Source organism: Zootoca vivipara, chromosome 6, assembly GCF_965207765.1.
Source record: "Zootoca vivipara chromosome 6, rZooViv2.hap1.1, whole genome shotgun sequence".
Taxonomy (NCBI): Eukaryota; Metazoa; Chordata; class Lepidosauria; order Squamata; family Lacertidae; genus Zootoca; species Zootoca vivipara.
This window is the reverse complement of record NC_142589.1, coordinates 4,725,375-4,740,648: the sequence shown is the minus strand read 5'-3', so window position 1 is coordinate 4,740,648 and position 15,274 is coordinate 4,725,375. Positions and strand designations below refer to the sequence as shown.

General features: G+C 50.4%; 1 protein-coding gene across 1 annotated transcript; it reads right to left on the bottom strand.

Moving 5' to 3' along the window:
- Nucleotides 1-1,348: 1,348 nt before the first annotated feature.
- TSR1 (TSR1 ribosome maturation factor) lies at nt 1,349-15,184 on the bottom strand. The gene is made up of 15 exons (XM_035118214.3): nt 14,779-15,184; nt 13,773-13,876; nt 13,255-13,471; nt 13,034-13,168; nt 11,344-11,765; nt 11,043-11,202; nt 10,345-10,499; nt 9,206-9,414; nt 8,772-8,934; nt 6,777-6,887; nt 6,155-6,287; nt 4,885-5,001; nt 3,815-3,955; nt 3,115-3,189; nt 1,349-1,623 (listed from the first exon to the last, which is right to left on the bottom strand). The coding sequence occupies exons 1-15, from the start codon at nt 15,158-15,160 to the stop codon at nt 1,445-1,447; spliced, it is 2,703 nt and encodes a 900-aa protein (XP_034974105.2). The 5' UTR covers nt 15,161-15,184; the 3' UTR covers nt 1,349-1,444.
- Nucleotides 15,185-15,274: the final 90 nt, after the last annotated feature.

Below are 15,274 nucleotides of genomic sequence, written 5' to 3'. Positions count from 1 at the left end.
CCAGCATCCTGTTCTCAGAGTAGCCAACCAGATGCCCCAACGGGAAGCCTAAAGCAAGACTGCAACACAAGAGCAATCTCTCCACCTGTGATTTCCTGCAACTAGCATTCAGAAACATTGCTGCCTCTGGCCGAGCATAGCCGTCATGGCTAGTAGCAATCAATAGCCCTCTCCTCCATGAATGTGTCTAATCTTTTAAAGCCATAGGTATTGTAGTAAATGAGGGTAGCAAATTTAAGTTTCCCAAAAACATCCCTACAGCCGCCTGTGCCACGGCTGGTGATTGACAAATTGGCAGTTTTAGAATCAAGGAACGTCTGTTTCCTGGAAGTCTTACGAGTGCCTGGGGATAGCAGCATCTTTCTTTGATCCCAAAAGAGAGAACGGACTCTAGAGCAGGCATGTCCAAAGTCCGTTTTGGGGCCTAATCCAGCCCACCGGTCAGTTTAATCTGGCCCCTGTGGCAGTTTATTTCATGGGGTAAAATCTTTTTAAAAAACCAACACCCAGCTCAACAACTTCAATCCTAAAAAAAGGTCAACACTTCATCAAGTCTGACCCTTTGAAAAAAGTTTGGACACCTCTGCTCTAGAGTCAGCTGGAGAGTAGCAGTCACAACGTCCAAGAAACTATAAAAGTCAACAATAAAGTTGGGAGCATTAAAACGGCAGAGAAAGATGCAGGTCTGTAAGGTTCTGGGGAGGAGCTTATGGGAATTTTATCATCTGCAACCATATTGTTTGTTCAGAGCCCTTGATAAAGGTACTCATTTTAGAGAAGCAGCGACTCAGGCCCCCAAGAGGACATGGCGCTAAGAATTCCCCGCTCTGCCAAGGTTGAGAGTTGAGTTTAAGATTGTTCTGAAGGAACAAAGACTCCCTATCCCTCTCCTTGCAAGGCCACAGATAAGCAATTCTCATTCTCCAACATCCAAAGGAGTGCCTTTGCATCATGGCAAAGGATAGGGTCCTCTCTGTTGCTTATAGAATGCCCTCCCCCTCGAGAGTACGAGAAGTACAGATGCAGAATAGGAAAAGTCACCCCTCCTCGCCTGGGTTTCTGTTGGCTACTAGGTCTTTAGTGTGCTGTTGCAACTGGTGTTTCTTCCCTTGGGTGGCAATTTTAACAATGTTTTGAATTTTTAAGACATGAAAACTCTTCCAAGTCTTAACTGTTTGTGTCATGCCCTAGGATGAAGGTCAAGCTGCAAATACATTTAATAAATAAACCCAAACTACCCCTTCTGTGGAGGAATTAGCCACTGACAGTTCACTTTCTCTCTGGGGCAATGATGCCCAAGACTGTCAGGCCACTAAAGACACACGTAAATAAACAAAGAGGCCAAGGCTTGTCTTGGAAATAGTATTTTCCTCCAAAAATAAATAGGATACAAATGAACAGAGGCCAAGTGCAAATTTAGACAAAACTGGGTCCCCTGCAGTTGCTAGTCCATTTCCTCTTCCTCCTGGCCAGGCAGGAGGCTGCTCAAACTCTCCCGCGGTGGCTCCGGCACGTGGGGATCATATGTCCATCTGGGAAAGACCCGCTTGTAGAGGGTCATCAGCACCGTGTCCTGGGACTTCAGCTGCCCATCGAACTGACATTTCATGTGGCCATGGGTACCTGCCAGCAGAGAAGAGATGGGGAGGCAGCAGTTTAAAACACAGTTCAGAGAGATATCTGCTGGGATGTTCATAAGATAAGATCTCTTTATTGTCATTGTCCCCTTGCGGGAACAACGAAACTACTCGGTTGCTACATCCACTCAGATAAAGCATTCCGCAGAATCCAAAATTGCTACAAAACCTAATTAAAAACAGTAAATACGATACAAAAGTCCAGACTTTCCATTTCGGGCCAAAATTGCTCTAGAGAAGAAACTGTTCCTGAGACAGCTCGTTCTTGCCTGCATTGTTCTATCTCTCCGTCCCGATGACAGGAGCACAAATAAATGGTGACCAGGGTGCATTGGATATCTTGATATGTCTAGCACTTTTCTATGGCACCTGGTGGTGTAGATTTGTTCTAAGGTGGAGATTGAGCAGCCAGTAATGCTCTCTGCTGTTTTAATAATTCTGCACAGCCCTGCTCTATCCTGAGAAGTACAGCTTCTGTACCACACACATAAACCGTACGTGAGCACGCTCTGTATGGCGCAGTGATAGAAGGCAAGCAGCAGCTTTTGTGGAAGATGGTTCTTCCTTAAAATTCTCAAAAAGTAGTCTCTGCTGCGCCTTCTTCACAAGCCCCCTTGTATTAACACTCCAGGACAGATCCTCCTGTAACTCAATGCCTAGAAATCTAAACGTCGTTACCCTCTCCACACAGATTCTGTCAATCAAAGGTGGCTGGACCTCGTTCCTTCGTCTCCTAAAGTCCACCACAAGCTCCTTTGTTTTCTTTGTATTTATGAGCAAGTTATTAACTCTGCACCACTCTGTCAGTCGCTCCACCTCATCTCTATACTCAGTTTCACCCTCCTTATCAGAGATGAGCCTGATCACGGTTGTGCCATCTGCAAATTTGACAACCCTATTACTAGGGTGGGCAGCGATGCAATCATACGTATAAAGAGTATAAAGGAGCCGACTAAGCACACATCCCCGTGGTGTTCCTGTGTTAGTTCTAAGCATATTAGAGGTATAAGGGCCCAACCGGACCCTCTGGGAGCGATCTAAAAGAAAGTCCAGTATCCACCCACAGAGTGATAGCGGGAACCCCAGTTTCCCAATTTAGTCATCAGATGTCGCGGTAGAATGGTATTAAATGCCAAGCTGAAATCTACAAAAAACAGTCAGGCAATAGCTCCCCCGCTGCTCCAAATGTGCCAGAACAGCTTGGAGGGCAATTGCCACAGCATCCTCTGTTGATCTTTTTGTTTTGTAGGCAAATTGGAATGTGTCCAATCCCTCAGGTAGGCAGGTAATAACATAATTTCGTACCAGCTTTTCAAAGCACTTCATAATTATGGGTGTGAGTGCTACTGGACAAAAGTCATTCAGATTCTCCGGATTGGATTTTTTTTGGTACTGGAACAATAATAGAAGACTTCAGGCAAGATGGGACAGTAGCCTGGGCTAGGGATCGATTTAAAATGGGGGCCTGCATACTTACCGAGAGGCTCCTTGATGTGCCCCCGGCGCCCCCACTTGGTCCGGAGCTCCACTGGCTTGAACCACAATACATCCTCTGTAGGATATGAGAGAAAACAAAGAGTAAGTGATGCACATTCTAAAATGGAATTCTCCAGGTCTTGCTTTCATTCACAGTGGGGTGGAGGGTGTCCATAGGATAGCACTAAACTAGCAGAACCTCCCTCTGGCTCAATATTCAGGCGCTGCATTTCCAGGGAGAAATTAGTGTAGATTATTCTATTTATTTACATCCCACCTTTTCCCTGGATTGGGACTCTAGGCAGCTGACACAAATTAAAACAACACAGGTAAAACACAAAAAGCTAAAAAGCAATTAAGCTTTATTAGAATTAAAACTTCCTTAAAAAGCAGTCAGTTCCCTAAGACCTGTTGGAATAAAACAGTCTTCACTTGCCAGCAGAAGGACAAGAAAGAGGGAGCCAGTCTAGCTTCTCTAGGGCCCCCCAGAGTCTCGGAGCAGCCTTAGAAAAGGGCCTTCCCCGAAGATCTGAATCTGGGTTATTCCACAGTAGCTAATTTGCCATCCCATAGACAAACCCACCAGACTGGCAGCATATGAACAGGCAAGGCCTGTGCTGCCTTGGGGCATTTCCCCAACTCCTCCCTAACAAGCAGCAGCTTTGTCAGATAGTCTTCCCTCTGGATCCCAACGTACGTACCTCTGTTGAAGAACATGTAGCGCACAACTGCCATCTTGCTGAGGATCTTGAAAGGGTGGCCACTCAGCACCACCCGCTTGATCACCAGCCGGTCAGGGTTGACACTGAGCAGGGAGCCTGTGGCCAGGAGGCTGTGAGCTCCTGCAGAGAAACGCAATTATCAAGCGTGCTGCTGGATGGGCAACAGCGCTCAGTTCTAGGGAGCCAGCTCACCACAGTCTGTGCAATAAATGCAGGCTTCACCCAGCCAACAAAACAGTAGTAGCCTTGCACCACTTTTCAAGTGGGAAAAGAGATCAATAGTAACCAACTGGCATCTATGGCGAGGGGCTGGAAATGCTCTTGGCTCAAAGCCAAGGTCGTCAATCCTTTTCTGCTACCCATGCTAAAAAAAGGAAAGGAAAGAAACACCCACACACACACATCACAGTGACCATTAAACAGCACCAACACAAATATTTTAAAACTGCTGCAGTGCCACCAATAAATAAGGCAGGGTGATTCAAACAGACAGCCAATGAGCCAAGTAGATTCCAAGCTGCTGTAAAAACAGCAATTCCTAAACTTTTTCAGGGCCACTGCCCATCTGTTCCATAAACTCACCCCCAGTGTCCCCAACTCTACAGAAATCATCATTGCATGACCCAGTAAGGAAGATAGTAACACAATAAAATTCAAAACACATTTATTCAAAAACCCAATTCAAAATATTTGGTTCAATGAACTCAACAAAACCAAGGGAACTGATGCAGTGATACCAGCTTTTCAAAGTCTGACACCTCTGCTGCCCCCTCTCTGCCTCTTTGTGCCCCCAGGTAATCCCACCCCCCACCCCCAGGGGGCAATACTGTCCACTTTGGACACCACTGCTGTAGACGACCTTCCTCAACCCATCACCCGCTTGCTGCTTCTGACTACGCCTCCCATCGGCCCCAGTCAGGACAACTGTAGTCCAAAGCACTGGGAGGGCGGCAGGCTGGAACTGAGCAGGAACTGAGGCAGCAGCAAGAAAAGGCCCAGGGCTGACAACCCACCTGCCCCAAAGGCCCTCCCCCTAATGCCAAACTCACCATTGCTCCTCTGTCTGAACAGCAGCACAGAAGCAGGTGGGAAAGTGATGGGGCCATAGATGGTGGCAACCATGGTGGTGTCTGCCCGCAGAAACTGCTCCAGCTTGTGCTTGTCAGCTGAGGGAAGGAAAGCACACCATCAGCCCCTGCCCTGGAGCCAATCTTTCACCAATCCACAGCCCCTTTGTGGAATTACAAGGCTACAGAGCTCTGTCCAGGAAAACTCCCAGGGACAGGAGAATGGAAAGCTGTGGCTGCAGCCTCTGCCACTGAAGGGCCAACCTCACCTTGCCCCCCTTTTCCTGGGAGCATCAGGAAGGAGCTGCCTGGTACTTAGACCGGTCAAGCAAGTGTGTCTGTCTGGCTCAGGGCAAGTAGCTGTGTAATGTCCCAGGCAGCACTGAAGCCCAGGATGAAGCAGCCAGAAAGGCAGCAGGGGCCTTCTGCACCCCAAATGGGGATTCCCCCCCCCAGCCTGAAGGTACACCTGATCTACCTTCCAATGGTAGGTGGCGCAACAGATGTGAGTCTTACCTTTGGCTTATCACTGGCTAGCAGGCTATATAGTATTCCAACCATGCAAACATCAGGCACACACAAACACACTTCTTTGTCCAGGCAAACAATGTAGTGCAATTGCATCTCACACCCACCCCTTACTTGTAAAAATTGAATTACATGCACTCTGCTCTGGTGGCAACCGCTGCAGTGGAGGAAGGAGACTAATACAGAACAGAGGAGGGAGGCAGGCAGAGGAAGAAGAAATATTTTTCTATTCTTGGCAGATAGATGGAGGTGCAGCAAGCAGAAGATAAAAGGCTGGAATGGATCTGCCTGCCTCTTTACTGCCTCTCTCCCTGCCTGCCTGCCTCTTTGTTCCCTTCTGCAGACAAGGGAGCAGGATTTATTCACCTGACAAGTGGAGACACAGGGAGGCCCTCCACATGGGGTTCCCCTCACTGCCAGCCAGCAGCTTTTGGCTATGTGCAATTTTGCATACATGTGCTGCTCCTGGAACAGAAGCCTCATGTGAGATGCATTTGCACTATACATTCCAGACCACCCAAAGTATTCAACGACGGCACAATACGGGGCTGTGGGGCATGGACAGGGGCCCAAGGGCTGCATCTGAAGACCCGCTACCCTGTTCAGCGTGTTCAGCATAGGACATTCACCAAGACTTCTCTGGACACACACATTCACAGAACCAACTGCAGGGGCCCAAACTAGAAGCCCGGGGCACAGGAGGGGGGGGGAAATGCTCATTCACCTGAACTGTGCTGGGAGTAGAGCGGGGAGGCTCGGAAGCGGCGGAAGCCACAATGGACAATCACCTCCTCCTTAGAACGGATGGGCTCACTGTCACCCGGCTGGCGTCTCACCAGGAGGTTGAGCACAGACATCTGCAGAGAGTGCGGAGAAGAAAAGGGGAGGAAAAGAGGGAGCCTTAGGAATAGCCCAAACTCACACCCACGACAGGCAAGAGAAGCCTCTGATCACCTAATGATTGTCAGGTGTCATAAGAACAGAACAAGATCCTGGCTGCAGGATCAGGCCAAAGGGGGCCCATCTAGTCCAGCATTCTGTTCTCACAGTGGTCACATGGCCCTAGGAAACCTGCATGCAAGACCTGAGCACAAGAGCACTTTCCCCTCCTGTGGTTTTCAGAAAGTGGTATTCAGAAGCACTGCTGCCTACAACCGTGGAGGCAGAGCAGAACCATTGTGGCTGGTAGCTATCGATAACCCTCTGCTTCATTTCCCCTTGATCACTTTGGTTGCCCTTCCAAAGTTAGACAGGTTCAGACGTTGTGATGAAAAGCTAGCAGCTTAAGTGAAGGAGGCACAGCAGGGTGTGGCCAGAACGCCTAAATTGCTCCCCTCCCCATTCACCTTCTGTTCGTAAGGAAGCAGCGTGAAGAGCAACAGAGGCACCTGCTGCTGGAAACTCTCCATGACCGAGACGGGGACACTGCAGATGTGCAGCGTGACATAACAGCCGACCTGCAGAAAGGGAAGACAGAGGGGTGAAAGAGCGAACCTGGCAGCGCATGGAGCAAAGCAGGAAATGTTGGGTACAGAAAGCAGGAAGGAGCAGAAACTCTGCCCATCAGCAAACATGTACTGGAGGCCAGAAAAAGGACTGTAAGCAATTTGGAAACGGTCACTTACCAGACCAGCCTTTACCAAGCTGGTCAACCAACATGGCCATACAATGCTGATGCGAGTTGTCCTTCAAAAGACTTGAAGAGCACCAGGTTGGCAAAGGTTGCCCCAGGAAACCAAATGCCAAGAGCTGGTTGATATGTGCACAGACTCATTGCGTGTGAAACCCCAAGCGATGGATCAGGATGGGCAAGGCCCCACTTTCTCTAAAGCAGGGGTGGGTAGCCTAAGGTCCTCGAACCGTGGCTGGCCAATAGCTCCCATTCGCCCTGCCTACTGGCCATTCTAGCTGCGGCTGACAGAAGCTACAGCCCAGCAGCATCGGGGGGGGGGGCACGGGCTCCCCACCCCGGGCCTGGTTTGCAAGCTCTGGTGCAATTTCACCCAAACTGAGAAATCTCAATAATAAGCTGAGGTCACATGTCAAGGGCTGCCAAATGAAGCTCCAAGTTCCAACTGATTATCCAGCTGAGGTTATGAACAGCCCTACTGCCTTATACAGAATCAAACCATTGGTTCAACTAGCCCTATACTAAGCAAACTGAAATTAGTAGGGGGACAAACAAGATGCCTTCACCCCAGTGTGGCTCCCCTTTATTACAAGACAACAACATAACGCACACACACCCCGGACAGCATACAAATTGATATGGCTAATTTGATCCAGCAACCCCACCCCCCCTCTCACACACAAACAAAACTCACTACAAGCAGCTGAATGCAACCAGCATTGCATTCTGGGCTCCCCAATTTCTCTCACCGCCAACCAAAAACTAACAACTGATGAAAAACCTACTCATGTGATGCTGACACAAAACCCAATGTATGCACTATGCAAAAGGACAAATCATTACCCCCTTCCTTCTCCCACCTCTCTCTCTCTCTCCCCATACCTCTCTCCCCCACTCACAATGTCTATGATAGAAATATCTCACACCAAATATCTCAGACCTGCAGATAGGAGTTTATGAACTAAAAAAAAGAAATAGACCTTATATGTACCTTTGTTATCCATGAAATCATTTCAATAAAACCAATAGTAAAAAAAACCTAGCCCATTATTGTGGATTAAACTTCCTCACCCTAATGCCCCCCAGAGGTTTTGCACTACGGCTATCAGACCCCGTCAGCTTATGCAGGAGGCTAGGGCTAAAGGGAATTGCAGTCCGAAACACCTGGCAGGCATCAGATGGGGGAGGCTGCTCTGGAGGGAAGCCAGGAGCAAGGAAGGGGGACTGAGGCTCTGCCCCCAGTCAGAGGAAACTTTATTCAGGCCCGTCTCTGGCTTCCAAGATTTCAGAAGACCAGGCACCTTGCACTTTCCAGCTTCTCTTTGCAACCACAAGAGGTAGAAACTTGCTCTCAGGTTTGAAGGAAAACTCACAAGGTGCTCAAGCCTCTCAGCTCCGTGCTGAGTTGTTGCAAGTTCTGCACAACCAAGGAATCGCAGGCCACGGGCAACCCCAGCTGACATGGCTTTTGCCCTCCAACTTGCCATGGACTAGCTCAAGCCACATGGAGCTTTTGCCCCTGCAGGCACTTTTGGCTCACTCCTGTTTTGCGCCCTTAGCTTGCTTCAGGGGAGGCTGGGTGCAAATGATCCCATGCCCACAGTCAGGCTGAGTCCCACTCCTCTGCCCTCCAGCTTTGCAATTTTTTAACAGGACTGATGGGACCAAGGAGCCTTCAGCAACTGATCTGGGGCCTGGAGGAAAGGCCTACCTCAGCTCCACTGCTCTCCTCCTTCTCCAGCTGCCGGAAGACGTGTTTCCTCGTCCGGGAGAAATCCTGGAACTGGAAGATCCGGGCATAGTCCCTGGGCAGGTTCTCTTTGGGGTCCCATGGAGAGGTCCGGAAACTTTTCAGGCCTCGGTACTTTTGGAACCTGGAGACAACCAGAGGGAGTCAGCGGTCCAAGAGTCCCGGCCTCCTGCCTTTGCCTATCCCACACCCAGCGGAGGAACTGCCTGTGAACCAGCTGCAGGGGGAGGTACAAGGCTCCTCTGTTCCCAAAGCCCAGCCTAACATGGACCTGGGCATCAAGACCCGGCCTCGCTTTGGCAATTGGCCGTGATAAATGTAGCAAACTGGAGCAGACCTTGCCATCCCATTGCAGGCACTCCTACCTTTTCACCCTGCACGTATGAGGCTCTTACCGGATCCGGGCCGCCACATCTCGTGGTGTGTCCACCTCATCTGGAAACATCTCCTCCTGCCGCTCCTCCCTGTACTTCTCCAGAATTGCCTCGTTGTCCTCCATCTTCTCATCGTCCAGGAGGGTCATGGCTGCACCCTCCTCTTCCTCTGTGGCCACTTCATCCTCCTCCTCCTCCTCCTCCTCCTCCTCTTCACTGCCACTCCCATCCTAGCATACAAAAAAGCAACCCACGTGGGGTTGTGAGGGACAGAGAGAAAGTGAGCAGCTGCAGTGGATCTTCAAGAGCCACGGGTGTTTGAAGAAAGAAACCTTTTAAAGGAAAATGTAAGACACAATGTCTAATTGGTATACTACTCCTTGGAGAATGAAATTAAAACTAAAATAAAATACTAGGCTGGCAGTCAAGACAGACACACATGGCTTGCCATTTCCCTTTGCTATGCTCTTACAACCATGTTCTTCTTTATGGATCAGAGAAGATCCACAGCTGAGTGGAAGAGGATCTGCCTTGCAAGCAAAAGGTCCCAGATTCAATCCCTGCTGGCATCTCCAGGTAGGGCTAGGAGAGCCTCTGCCAGTCAGTACAGTCAGTATCAAGCTAGACAGACTCTGATTCTGCATATGGCGGCTTCCTATCCCTCTGCCCGAATTCTGACCTTTCAGTGCTATGCACCCACAATGCTGCTCTTCATTCCACCATCAACAGGGGTCCACTAATCTACCGGTATCTCACCAAAACATGTTCCTGGCTCTCAAGAGAGGATGCCAAGCAGAAGATGACTCCTTCTGCTGGGTACCGCTAGCTCCAAGGTTCAAGCCTCTCTCCAGCAGTTTCTTACTTTCTTCCCAACACAAATCAAGTAAGAGGTACCCTTTGCCTCTCTACCCTACCCTTTGAACATATGTCAAAAGACTTTGACAGTACTGGCAGCATGCACAGAGTCCAGCTAGTAAGCCAAGCCAACATTTTAGGGTTCCTGCACATCCAAGGCCCCCCTTCTTGCACCCAGCTGTTCCTGAACAGTCCAGAATACCTACAATGAATCCATTCTCCCCAGCCAGCTCGCCTCCTTCCCCACTTGCCCATCAGATGTCCGGCTACACCTTCCTGCTGTGCACTAACCCCAATCCCATTACCTGGGAGATGGGCTCTTCCACCATATTCTCTTCTTCATCCTCCTCCTCACTGCCACTCTCCAATTCATCATTGTTGTCCAGGATCCAGGCAGCCTGGTAGGCAGATGTGCCTTTGGGGACCCTCTTGGCCATCTTCTTCCTCTGTGCCAGGGACTCTGGAAATGCAAGTGCAGTTAGGCAGCGTCAAGAGAGAGAAAGAGAGAAAGAGAGAGAGAACTGACTGCTCTTCATCTGGCCAAACTGAAGCAGTTACAGCAAAGGCTGTTTTACAGCACCAGGAAAGTGAAGCTGAACTACTTAAAAGCACACACTGCTGGTGCTTTTACACACTACCGTTAAGAAGCGATAAAATGATTTTCAATACCAAAAACTATAAACCTACCCAGACATTTAAAAAGCTGGCTCAAGCGGCAATCTGTTTTTTGTATATTGTTATTTAGAATTTCTGAACATCTCAAATAATTCTTGATTATTTTTCTTAGTGATAATTCTATTGGGTTTACAAAAAAAATCACTTTGAGGGTTTTTCTTTTTACAATCAAGCAGGGTATAAAGTTAATGAAATAAACAGGGAAGCAGCGTTTGAAGCCCAACCCAGACCAAAATCAGCCTCAGCCTGGCCCACATGCAAAGTGGCATCCTTCAAGATGGCTGGTCTAAAGGAGGAGGCAGGCAGGATGGACAAGGCTCAGACTGACCCTCAGCCTCCTTCAGCTCCTCCTCGGTGGGCCAGGTCTGCTCTCCATCCATGGGGTCAGGGGCCACTTCTGACTGCAGAGACTCTTGCTTGCTGGCATCAGCCTTGCTGAGCACCTTCACGTCTTCCTCCATCTCCTCTTCTCTCCTGACAAGGTCATCCTAGGAATCAGGAGAGAGAAGTTCAAGCACGGCCACCTGGGGGCAAAGGAACTGCTCCCCCCCCCACACACAAGCATTTGCTGCCTTCTCCTAGCTTCCAGTTCCTGCCCCCCACCCTACCAGCCAGGCAACAGAACCTACCTGGTCCCCCATGCTCCTTGGGTGTATTTTTGCAGTTCTGGGGTTCAGAGCAAAGGGCTCTGGGGAGGCATCCACCTGACTCATCTGGAAGTCCCCGTGTCCCACAATATGCACCAAGCTGTTCACGTTCAGGCTCCGTCCCCTGACGTAGCCAGACACCTTCAGGGTCCCCACCAAGACACTGTCTGTGCTGGGCACGAAAGTGGCGGCAATGGCCAGCAGGTGAGCCCGCCGGTCTCGGAAGGCCAGATGCCTCTGCTTCTGGCTGGCCAGGTGCTGCAGCAGCAGGGCGGACTCCTGCTCTGTGTCAAGGGGAAAGAGCCTGGCTTCAGGGAACCTCTTCTCAATGGCTTTGTTCAGCTTCTTGCGACAGTCAGCCTGCTTCTTTAGCGGTTGGTCAGAAAGACCTTGAACAGCAAGGCCTGCAGGTGACAAACAGGAGAGAAGCATCAGCGGCTGGGTAGGCTTGCAGGCAGCTGCAAAGCTCAGGGGACCTCACAAGGCAGGGTGGACCATATCCTCTAGGTGCCAGCAAGCTATCCCTGGGATAGCTCAGTCGGTAGAGCATGAGACTCTTCATCTCAGGGTTGTGGGTTCAAGCCCCACATTCAGCAAAAAGATTCCTGCATTGCAGGGGGTTAGACTTGATGACCGTTGGGCTCCTTTCCAACTCTACAATTCTACAAATGTAAGCAGCTTTGCAGCACTGACCGGAAGCCCACTGCCCATCCCTTCCATAAGTTGGTATAAGTTCAACAACACAGGGTGAAGCAGTGGATCAGATCCAAAAAAAATTCTCATCCGCCATCCCATTTCAAATTCAGACCAGCCAAATGTCTCTTGAGAAGCAGACACAACAGCCCTGCCCTGTTATATCTGTGGCTTGGGGATAGACTGTCAATGAACACAGTTGCTCAATTTAGCACTCATGGGCAGCAGTTGCAAAAGATCCGTCCCTCTTTGTGAATTGGTCTAATCCCTTTTAATATGAACTTTCCCTGGGGCTGCAGACCTGAAGGGCAGCTCTCTCTGGCCTCTGCCACCAGCCAGAGGATCAAGGGCCCCCTCCCCTGCCTCCCAGGAAGAACATCATGACAAGGAGATCAACGCAGCCCCATCCATCAGCCAAAGGAACATGAGCTGCAAGCTTACACCCGCCTTCCTGGCCAGAAATAACACTTGTATCCAGCTGTCATTTGCCCCAAAGGAGAGGAAAGAACCTTCTGGCCCCACCCTTTGGCCAAAGAGAAGAAAGCCACAATCCACTGTTCAAACAAGAACATCAGCAAGGGATAATCAGCATTGCCTGAACTGAATGTAAATGCTTGTAACTCAGCACTTCATTCTGACCTTGAAGGACTCTTTCCTCTCCCTTTTCCTGCCACTCCCCACTTTTACATGTTGCCTTTTTAGTTTACCCGTATATGCCTGTTGGCAAAGCCTGCCTGCCTCTAACTTGAACGAATTTGTATGAAAATCAGGATAAAAAGAACAGTAAATCACCCCGTGTCTTAACTGGAGGTTACCTAGCTCCCTCACAGTCTATAATTCAGATGTTCTTCCTGGTTATCCAGCTTGGCTTCCCCACTTCAAACCCTGGTATCCAAACACTGTTCTGTTTTGCTAGGAGGAACTTGGTAAAGGAAGAGTCCCCTCCTGCTAGCACAGCAGCTTTTGACACTGTTCTCACCATAGCTGGGGAGGCCCTGTGCAAAGATGCAGGAAAGGCAGTAGTCTCCAGCGGCATCCCAGCCCTCGTGAGGATCCAGCACAAAAAGGAGGGTGTCCGCGACCTTGGCAAGGTCCAGCACAGCATGGAGGTTCCCTGGGTGACAAGAAAGGCACAGGTGAAGAAGGTGGAGGCTGGCATGTTGCAACAACAGTGGTCTCAGTACGCTAAGGTGCCCTTACCTGTGTCAGCCACCACAAAGCGCCACCGGCGTCTGGATCGGTGGCACAGCAGGCCAAAACCTGGTGGGCCCATCTTGGTTTGGCACACAGTAGAAGCTGCACTGCTCTGAAACAGGCTCAAGGCTCTGGGGACAGCGACGCCAGCATGCAGCGGGACTACCACCACCAAGTGGGGTGGCCCAGCCTTGTGACCCAAGTTCCGCTTTTCTTCCAACACCTGTGAACAAGAAAAAGCAAATACAATCCTTGCACAGAGGAGAGGACTATTGATGGCCACTAAGCACAATGACTATGCTCTGCCGTCAGAGGCAGCAATGCTGCTGAATGCCAGCTGTGGAAACTGCAGGAGGGGAAATGACACTTTTATTTGAATCCCGCTTGCAGGTTTCCCACAGGCATCTGGAATAGATGGCCCTCTTTGGCCTGATCCGGCAGATGCCCTTCTTATGTTTTTCTCCCTCCCCTGTAGAAGCAGGAAGAGGCTTTCCCTCCACCCCACCAGCTTCTCACTGACTCACCATCTCCCTGCAGTGCTGGCGGAGCTGCCAGGCCCGATGCTTGCGGTCCAATTTGGCCAAATTGCGGTGACGCTGCTGGCTGAGTGTCTTAGCAGGGACCCGGCCTAAGGAAAGGGTGGAGAGAGAAGAGAAAAAGCTCTCAATGCACACAGTGCTATGCTATACATAACACAATTCAGAGGAAGACATGGAGATAGGGAAACTGTTTAAATACTGCTCTTGAGCATATGCACCCACACTGCTGAGCCAAGCTTATCATTATTACTCATTGCCCACCAATCATTTTATTTATTTGTTTATTTAATCAAACTCATATATCACTTGATTGAATTAAACCTCAAAGCAGTTTACAATATGAATAAAATGAGATTTTTTCCCCTGTAAAAACAATCAAAACGTTCCAAAAATTAAAAACAGCAATAAACTAAAAACCCACCAGCATTCTAGATACCTGGGTATCTAAGCAAAAAATGTTTTTAGCAGGTGCTGAAAAGAGTGCAGTGAAGGTGCCTGCCCGGTATCAATAGGCGGGGAGTTCCCAAGTGCAGGCGCTGCCACAGGGGAAGATCAATTTCTTACAGCTGCAGAAAGGAGCATTAGGCGGCACCTGTAATCCTGCCAGTTCCGCTGATCGAAGCGGTTTCAAGAGGGCGTACATGGGGTAAAGGGGGGTCTCGCAGCTGTGGTAAAAAGGGCTGGCTAAACTGGTCCCAAGTTTTCTGGCACAGCCATCGGCAGCATCCAGGCTCGGCCTGTCTCGGGCCCGCCCCCCCCCCCCGCCCCCGGACCAGTTGAAGCAGACATAGGCAAACTCTGCCCTCCAGATTTTTGGGACTACAACTCCCATCATCCCTAGCTAACAGGACCAGTGATCAGGGATGATGGGAGTTGTAGTCTCAAACCATCTGGAGGGCAGAGTTTGCCTATACTGTACCTGAGCTGAAGGATGCCATCGACTCTCACGCAGGACAGGACTGCACATATATGTACAGACGGGCCTCCTCACCTCCCTGCTTCTTCGCGTTGCTCCCGCTGTGCCTCCCGCTCTTGTGCGGCTTGTTCTGCTGCTTCAGGGACCCGGCCCGGTGGGCCCCGCCGCCTCCGCTCTTCCTAGCCATGGCCACGCGCTCCCCTTGCCTGGGTGCCAGGCAGGAAGTGACGTACGTACTCTTCCGATAACACAAACCAAGACCCGCCTCCGAGCCTAGAATGGCCGCTCTCTGCTTCTGACCTCCTCCAGGGCTGTGGGCCGCTCTAGCCTTCCTCTCGAAGGTTCCCTCCCTCTCCGCCTTGCCAGTCCTACGGCTGCGAAAGGCGCCGCTCCGCGCAGGCGCATTGTGTTGTTGTGGGGGCCAGCCGGGACTATGGCGTGTGCCGTTGCAGCGCATGCGCTGTGCGTCGGCCGGGCGCCGTGGCGATAATGGCGGCGGCCGTTGCTGCCGCGGGTCGCTAAGTCGCCGGCGCCCGCGGCATTCGCGTGGACCCCATGAGGAGGAGGCAAG

What these genes read in the sequence shown, in the direction of transcription:
- TSR1 (XM_035118214.3), bottom strand. Translation starts at nt 15,160, where the DNA reads ATGCGCTGCAACGGCACACGCCATAGTCCCGGCTGGCCCCCACAACAA. An exon ending in CAAGGAGCATGGGGGACCAG is followed by an intron (nt 11,203 to 11,343) that starts GTAGGTTCTGTT and finishes CCTGATTCCTAG; the next exon opens with GATGACCTTGTCAGGAGAGA. An exon ending in CTACTCCCAGCACAGTTCAG is followed by an intron (nt 5,002 to 6,154) that starts GTGAATGAGCAT and finishes TCCTTCCCTCAG; the next exon opens with CTGACAAGCACAAGCTGGAG.